Source organism: Mus pahari, chromosome 20, assembly GCF_900095145.1.
Source record: "Mus pahari chromosome 20, PAHARI_EIJ_v1.1, whole genome shotgun sequence".
In the NCBI taxonomy this organism is placed as follows: Eukaryota; Metazoa; Chordata; class Mammalia; order Rodentia; family Muridae; genus Mus; species Mus pahari.
Genome location: NC_034609.1, coordinates 49,075,295 through 49,084,221, shown reverse-complemented (window position 1 = coordinate 49,084,221; position 8,927 = coordinate 49,075,295). Strand labels below are relative to the sequence as shown.

Below are 8,927 nucleotides of genomic sequence, written 5' to 3'. Positions count from 1 at the left end.
AAAAACAAAAAAAAACAACCAGCCAAACAACCAAACACAAACCAGACAAAAGACCCCCTGCTTCTTTGCTAGGGCTATTACTGCACAAGACCACAGACTGGTGCTCTAAAACAGAAATTCACTTTCTACTTGTGGAATCCCAGCCGGAAGTCCAACATCAAGGAGTTGCTGAGTTTCTTCTCAGGCTTCCCTGGCTGCTAGGTGGCTGGTTTCTGGCCGGGTCCTCATTTTCCACTTACCCATCTTTCTAGTCTTCCTATAGCTAAACCCAGACCCTGCTCCAGGTTTCTAGCTAGGACTTGAACATGGGAGTTTGTGGGAGGCTCAGTCAGGCCTGAAACAACCTTCTGCACCCAGAGGCTAAGAGAGAGGTCACTCACGGCTGTAAGCCAAGCAGAGGATTCAGCCTGAGGGTTTCAGCCCCCCCCCCCCCCCCGTACCGTGAGAAAGTGATGTCGTCCACAGCCCGCAGTCTTTAGAACTTTAGTTTTGTAGGTCATGGTCTGTCTGTCTTTCTGCTGCCTGCATTCTTGCCTTCCTACTTCAGCCTACATGGGCTCACAAAACCACACAGCTCAGTGGATGAAAACCAAGACCAGGGCTGGAGAGATGACTCTGTGAGATGAGATAAGATCCTGTTCTGTTCTCCAGAGGACCCAAGTGCAGTTCCCAGCCCCTGTGCTAAGCAGAGGGCTCACCTATAACCCCTGCTCTAACCCCCTCTTCTGGCCTCTGATAACACCTGCACTCATGTATACATAATTATACATGGACACGGTCATATACAGACATGTAATTTAAGACAAATCTAAAAAGAGAAAGAGAGACCAACATGGTTCTTCGGAGTAGCCGGACCTTCCTCTCTGCCTCCACAGTTACAGCCCCACCCTGGCTGATGGAGACTTTCTCGTTGATTGCTTACTCTCATTCCCGTTCTAGACAGAATACGTATTCACTGCTCTTTGATTTGGTCCGGTTTTGTTGAGACAGGATCTCACACAGCCAAGGCTATCCCTGCGTTCCCAGTCCTCCACTTCTGAAGTATTGGGTTAACCGGCGTGCAGCACAATGTTCCGCACTCACTTTTGATAAATAATCCCTGCGTGACGCATAGCTTTGTTGCCCTTCAGAAAGTATGGGGATGTGTCACCGACTTGCCTGGGTAATTTGGAATACCCACCTATAGCCATAGGTTTCCCAGAAGGCTTGATGAGGATCAATATCTCAGAGGTGACATCCAGCTTAGCAGCCCCCCAGGGGACTGTGAGGAACACCACTGCAGCTGTCTTATGACAAGAGGACAAAAGCGAAGGGCACTCAGCGGCTCCCAGAGCTCCTTCCAGAACATTCCTAACAGGTGTCTGAAACTTGCTTTGTAAAGACAGAGAGAACAGGTGTTTTAGAGTGTGTGGCCCTGTGGTTTCCATGACAACCTTTCAATTGTTCCATAGAGCAGCCATAAGGAACACAGAAACAACAGGTGTGGCTGGGTCAGTAGACTTCTTACACACCAGGAAAGTGGATTGTTGCCAACTTGTATTGTGTTCAGAATATTTGTCTTTTGCTGCTTTTCCCAGTTATTTGAAAATATGGGGGCCATGCTTCAGACCTCATAAAGCTGTGGGCGTAGCTGCACACCAGGCGCTAATGTTCCCTGTCTGTCCTAGACATCCCATAAACACTGGCTGAGGGTAATGACACATTTTCCCTACTGACAACAGGTTTAAAAGGGATCAGGCAGCACCCGTTATTACCTGTTCCCACCCTATATTTAAACCACTAGTGATCAGGTAGTTGCTGCCCTGACTAACCCAAAGCCTGGTGTCAAAACACCCCAAACAATTCTTTCTTGGACACTTTTTTTCTTTTGAATTTTGTGTGTGTGTGTGTGTGTGTGTGTGTGTGTGTGTGTGTGTGTGTGTGTGACAGAGTTCTGCTCTGTAGCCGGTGCTGGCTATGAACTCTCAGCAATCCTTCTGCCTCAGCTTCTCTAGGACAGGGAATACAGGTGTGAACCTGGTTTTCCTGGCCTTAGATGAGGCTTAAAGCAGGAAAAGTCACTTATCTGCAGATGGCAGAACAGACTCCGTCGTGTGACCCACACATTGAGAAGACAGGAAGGGTAGAGACAGCTCGTGTGCTGTCCGACTCCTAATGGTGCATTTACAGGATACCCATCATTGTACTGTGGCCCCGCCTATAAGGGTGCAGGAGACAGCAAACCCATAGTTCACCCACCGCTCATGTTGGTCCTAAGGATGGATGGCAGCTAAGCCTGATGATCCAGGCTTTCCACCCTAGCTACTCAAAAGGTTGAGACAAGTTGATCTGGAGTTCAAAGCATTCCTGTCTGGGCTACAGAAAAGGCGTTGGCAGCCTAGTGAGATTCTATCTAACAAACAAACAAGGTCTCCGGCTTAATTAGTGTTTTCCTAACCTGTACCATAGTGTGAGGCCTGGAGTGTGTGACCCAGCAGTGAACAAAGCAAAACATCAGTGACAAAACAGAGAGGGAGGAAGGACGGAGGGAGAGAGGGGGAGAGGAAGGGAGAGAGGAGGAGAGGGAGGAAAGGAGAGACAGAGATGGAGGGAGAGAGGGAGGGAGGGAAGGGAGAGAGAAGGGAAGAGAGGGAGGGAGAGGAAAGGAGGGGAAGGGAGATGAGGAGGGAGAGAAAGGGAGGGTGAAAAATGAAGAGAGGGAGGGAAGGAAGGGAGAGAGGAAGGAAGGGTAAGAGGGAGGGAGAGAGGGAGGGAAGTAAGAGAGGGAGGGAGGGAAAGAGGGAGCTAAGAATGAATAACATGGCTAAAAGTTTTACACAGCTATTGATGATACTAGCATAATTATCTTTCTCATTCCCCAGAACCCAAATGTGATTTCCTTGTGTAGAAGCTGCACAGGTGCCATGTTCTCTTCTTTCCCTGACATTGCCCCATTCCCTCGGAAAAGCCTGGCGTGGGCACCCTTCCCTCAGTTCTCACATGATTCTGAGGTGCTGTCCCGAAGTCTCACTTGAATCAAGGTCGATGCCATTCAGGGCGGCTCCTCCGCATTCGTGGGAAGGGCAGACGTGGGGAGGCTGTGGCTCTGTCCTCTTCCCTCTTGTCTCAGAATAGACCTCCTCTAAGGGACCCTCATAGAGAGTAGGCAAGAGAGCCCACTCTACACACAGAAGGTAGAAATGTCCGTACGTCTGGCTGGAGACTGCTGTGCCACGTCGGTGAGCAGCAAATAAGTGGAGAGGCCTCTCCTTGTCTGGTGTCTCAGCCAAGAAACTTGCAGTGGGGAGAGGCAACCATCTTGTCTCCTCTACCCAGGAAGATTAAAACAGACCCTCCCTTCTAAGTACTAACCAGGTTTAGCCCTGCTTAGCTTCGGAGAATAGACACACCCAGAGCAGGGCTGTAGACCATCGAGGAATTTTGTTATCCTTAGACCTCTTCTAAAAGGGCTGGGGACATGTCACCCATTTCCTTCCATCGATGGAAGCTGGTGCCATGGGGGCCAGCAGATACTGACCAAAACCCTTGCTAGCCTATGCTACCATGGCAGCCAGCAAGGGTGTCTTTATGGGGTTTGCTGCGGTTTGGGTTTGGTAGGGACTGGGAAACAAGGTCTTACTACCTCAAAAATCACAGCAATTCACCTGCCTCAGCTTCCCTAGTACCCGAGGCCAGCAGAAATGTATCCCTGTGAAACCTGCCCTTACTGTTCCAGACAAGCAGGAAAGGGCCGAACTAGCTGACAATGGCCCTCAACTAACTAAGCGTTTACTGTGGGGGAGAGGGGGAGCCGCAGGCCATCGGAGGCCTTCTCTTGCAGCCGACAGTTTCCTAGCGGCGAAACCCACCAGCTCCAATCTCAGCGCCATCTGCATCTCTGCCACAAAACCATTTTGGAAACCAGAGGTGCTATCCAATGCGTCCTGTGATGGCATCAGCTCAAAACTGAGAGAGGAGGGACTTGGACTCACAGTACTCTGTTCATTATACCCACCTTCTCACTCATCAGCTGGTTTTACGGGGAGCCTCCTCCTCCTTTGTCTAGCTTATCCCTAAGTGCCCCTTGCTCTCCTTCCTTAAATGAACCCTTGTTCCAATACCACAGCACAGACTTTCTTCCTCAGAACGACAATGCAATACGAATACCAATCCGACGCCCCACTCCCCTCTTGAGAATATTTCAGGAATCGTGGTGCTTCCTAACTATAGGGGCTGAGCTCACACTAAACAGACAAGTATTCCCCAGAGGAAATGAGACCTGAACTAGCTTTTGACGCACAGGATACCAAGATTATACAAGAACTTCGGTGCTGCCTACAAAGGCCGCCTAGGAAAAGCATGCCTTCTCTCCTGGCTCCTCTTATTCCTGCCCTGTTTCCCAGGCCCACAGGGTAAAGGCAGTCAGTCTTCATTCTCAAACTGCTCAGCCAACGTCGTGAGCCAGTTGTGAACTTTATGTAAACATTCACTGAACTTTATGTAAACATTCACGTCTGTGGTAAGGGAGGGATTTACACTCTGACACAAATAGGATCCAAAAAGACCAGACTGGCCTGGGTGATGTTGAGATAAAGCCGGGGACTGTGGGCAGCAGGGGAGGAGCGGACTTTTCTTTGGAAAGTGAGCCAACAGGTTTGTCTTGTTTCGGCATCCATTTAACACGGTTTTTAAAATACCCGCAACACAGCCTAGAACTCTTCCTGTGTTGATTACAAGTTCTGGGAACTCACCCCCAGATTTCCAAACAATAAATTTACCTGATCTGGCTGGAGGTTGTGTGTTTACAATAGTGGGTAATTAATAAAATAATTTACTGGGCTGCAGCCCAAAGGAAGTTGAGAGGCAGAGAGGAGGAAGAAGGAATGGCTGGAGTAACCCAGGTGCAGTTGAGTCACTTGCAAAGGTGGGGCAGGGGCATAACAAACTGTTCCTGGCAAGAACTCACAAGGCTCAGATTCCAGAGTGTCCCTGGGCACTGTGTGACCTTGTGCCTGCCAAAAGGGGCCATTTCAAAAATTGGATCTCATGCATAAGAAGAAGGCATGGCAGTGAGGCCCTTTGAGAGTCCCTCTGGCTGCCTGTGCACCCGTCTGTGCACCCGTCTATGTCCTTCCTAGCCTGCACGCATGGCTAGCCACCACTGAAAAAGCCCGGCCTCTCTTCATCTAGTCTAACTGCTATGCCCCTGGGCACATAGGTTCAGCTGGATTTCTAAGCCTCCTGAAGACGGTGGAGCCTCAAAGTAGAAGAGAAGCTCAACGCACCTAAAGTTGAAGTAAACGCTGATTCAGGAAGCCCCACCATGTGGGGTCCAAGTCAAGTGAAACTCCCTTCCCTTCTCCCACTCTTCCTCCTACTCTGAAACCCCCATAGGCCTGTCTGCTTAGAGGTCACCTGCAGAGAGCAGAGTGATGTCACCACTGCCCCCAAAACAGATCCAAAGAAGCTATAATAGGTCTACAGTAGGGAAGGGAGTCACAGTCATGAAGGTGATCCATCCAAGGGTCATTGCTAGGTTCCTCGGTCTGGGGTCTCTGGGATGGGGCCAGGAGGAGGCGAAAGCTCCTTAAGCACTGGATACTCTCCTCATCTCCTGGCCTTGTGCTCAGTTGCCAGGACAGAAATGTCGGAGACCTACCCTCCCATCAGCTCCCACCTACTCCTCACAAGTACGGAGCAGTGAATGAGCCCCCTGCAGTCTCAAGGTCCAGAGTGTTTGAGACCATTCCCAAAGAGTAACAGCTGCAGTACCCATACCGTGCTCCGAGGTCACCTCTCTGGCTGCCGCCACTGCGAGCCACCGCAGGATGCGCCCAGGGGAGGCCTGGGGACGCCAGGGTTTGGGGTAAGGTGGCAGCAGTGGCCCTACCTGTGGTGGAGAGCACGGTGCTGGCGAAGAAGAGCGCCGAGGTGAAGTCCCAATTCCAATTTCCCGAGGCGTTGCTGAGCACCGACACTCCATAATTGCTGGCCTCCAGCACGCGGCCCAGGAACTGCTCCAGCTGCGGCTCCGACAGGCACTCGTGCTCCTCCAGGAAGCGCCGCTTCAGCTTGCGCAGCTCCTGGCGCAGCAGGTCCTCATAAGGCAGCTCCACGGAAGAGAAGATCACGGCGCCGAACACCAGGTAGAGCAGGTAGCCCAGCACCAGGAAGCCGAAGCACCAGGCCGAGCGGTGCCGCTCCACCAGGCGCACGCACGAGCTGCCGGCCAGGGACTGCAGCATCTTCCCGGCGCCCGCGCTCCGCGCCTCCCGCCGCCGCTCCCTTTCCTGGTTTCGTGCAAATACAAGAGGCCAGATGATGTGGCGGTGACGTGGTTGCCGGCTCAGGTAGCGGGAGTTGGTCGGGCGGAGCGCTCTCACCCACTTGGCGGGGAGCTGCTGGCTGCCCGCGCCCCCTACCTGGCTTCCGAAACCGGAAAGTGCAGGTTTAGTGGCGCCAGACCCTGGCCAGGCCACCCAGAGGCTGCCTGGCTCCCTCTTCCCTTCCCCAGTGCAGTCAGCAGGCCTGAGCTAAGTGTGTGTGTGTGTGTGTGTGTGTGTGTGTGTGTGTGTGTGTGTGTGCGTGTGCGCGCGCGCGTGCCACCCTAGTCCCTGTCCTAGCTACTTTTGTCCCCCAGGCATTCCTTCTGATTAAAGCTGCTATAGCCAAATACCAAGGGTACAGATAGATCCTGTCTTCCTCTGTCTTGCTAACTGAACAGCTGAGCCGTTTGCTGCCGGGACTATTGAAAATACAGTGAGCCTCTTTCTAAAAAGCTACTTGAAACTTCTCCTGACCCCAACCTCCACCTGGAACCGGAAAACACAACTTCTGGATTTTAGCTTAAACAATATCCCAAACTTCAGGGACTTCGTGGTCAGGAGACAGAAATGGAAACGTGCACTAGGGCACGGAGGAACTGATGGTAGATGAGGTTGAGTTCTACATTTCTGCATAGACATGTGCGGCTGTGTGCTTCTAGAGTCTCGGGGGTGGAGGTGGAGGACCTGACTCTGTGACACTTCCTAGAGAAAGCTGACAGTCACACAGCTGTATCCTGTCTTCTATGTCATGTTGTACATCATACCTATTGTCTTAGTTAGGTTTTTATTGCTGTGAAGAGATGCCGTGACCATAACCATTCTCATAAAGGAAAATATTTACCTGGGTCTGGTTTACAGTTTTAGAGGTTTAGTCCATAATTGTCATGACTGGGAACGTGGCGGCACACAGGCAGACATGGTACTGGAGAAAGAGCCGAGTGTTCTACATCTGGCAACAGGAGAGAGAGAGAAAAAGAGAAAGAAACTGGGCCAGCTTGATCACTTAAAACCTCAAAGCTCAATTCCCAGAGACACACTTCTTCCTCCAACACCCCAGAGACACACTTCCTCCAACACCCCAGAGACACACTTCTTCCTCCAACACCCTAGAGACACACTTCCTCCAACAAGGCTATCCTCCTAATATTACCACTCCCCATGAGCCTGTGGGGGCCATTTTCATTCAAACCACCACACCCACACACAAAGGTGTGTTTTTGTCTTTATATGCACATGGAGTCAAGAGTCAGGGACATTCTAAAGGCTCCTGACTTGGGGAATGGTAGCAGGAAAGATGGCTTAGTGGTAAAGTACTTGGACACCCAGACTTGGGGTCAGATCTTCAGGACCTGAATTTAAAAAGAAAAAAAAAAAAAATGTTGTAGCAAGCACCAAGAAGACAGAAACAGTGGGGTCCCTGGGGATTGCTGGTCAGCTAGCTTTGATAGCTCAAGTTCATGGAGAGGATTGATGGAAACACCTGACACTGACCTTTGACCTCCACAGGCACAGATATACAGGCACATAGGAACACGTATACACACATAAAAATATACACAAATAGGGAATGGCTAAGAAAACTATTGTACCTCAATGGTATGAGTGATTAATAAAACCTTTAAATTTTATTTATTTATTTATGTATTTATGTATGTATGTATTTATTTATTATTACCATTATAGCATTATCATTATTATCAATGGCTCCAATGAGCTCCGGGAATGGACTCCGGTTGCTGGGACCGTGGTTAGCACCTGAACTGCTGAACCACTCCCCAGCCAGGATGACATCTGATCTTTAAAGATGAATTTGGAGACTATGGAAATGTAAGCATAGCTGTCTGGAATCCCAAATATGTGAAACATTTACGCTGTACTCTAGAACAGAACTGTGTCCGCAAAGCAGGCTAACATGGAGAAGTAGAGCTGCCTCCAGCAGCTGCCTGTGGGAAAGTAGAGGAGAGAGGCAGCTTTGATTTCTTACATTTTAAAAAAATTCCTCATCTATGGTAGATGATATTAGTAAGAGAAAGCATTAAAGTAAATCCAAATTGATCTTAATACTTGGAAAATTTCATCATCTGCCTACTGAACAGACGTTCTTAGAAATCATATATTCATAGAGAGTATGCAACAGATTCACTGTTTTTTTTTTAATTTTAGTGAATAATTTCACCTTCTGCCTTCCTCAGAGATCCCTCCATATCACCCTCTGTGTTTCAAAGTCTCCCGTTGGTCATCCATTTCTTCCTTCTTCCCCCCTCCCAAGGACAAACACATTTTGTTTTCTAGGGGAAGCAGTAACCCACCACCTTGGGTGTTTGCTTTCTGGGACACAGAGCTGTACTTGGCTCTCTGAGAACCTGAGCCACCCTCAGCTGTCCTTTCCTCCTCATACACTGTCCTGTGAGATGCTAAGCTCCGCTCACCTGCCTTGTTTCCGGTCCTCTTTGTCCTTGGGTTTGTCATTCCCTGGAGGATACCATCAGAGAGTCCTCCTGCCCTCACAGTGTTACCCTCCTCTTTGTTCCCTGCTGCTGCTGCTGCTTCAAGATGCCTCCTCCACCTGAGGGGCCTGGGTTACATGGTTCCCACTAGTGATCCAATGTATGGGGCTGGGGT

At 50.1% G+C, this 8,927-nt stretch overlaps 1 protein-coding gene across 1 annotated transcript in view; it reads right to left on the bottom strand.

Moving 5' to 3' along the window:
* Kcnk1 (potassium two pore domain channel subfamily K member 1) overlaps window positions 1–6,594 on the bottom strand; it is a 39,012-nt gene extending 32,418 nt beyond the window's left edge. Inside the window, exon 1 of the mRNA XM_021220473.1 lies at window positions 5,870–6,594. Within this exon, the coding sequence (XP_021076132.1) occupies window positions 5,870–6,224 (355 nt within the window). The 5' untranslated portion in view covers window positions 6,225–6,594. The remainder of the gene's footprint in view (window positions 1–5,869) is intronic.
* Window positions 6,595–8,927: the final 2,333 nt, after the last annotated feature.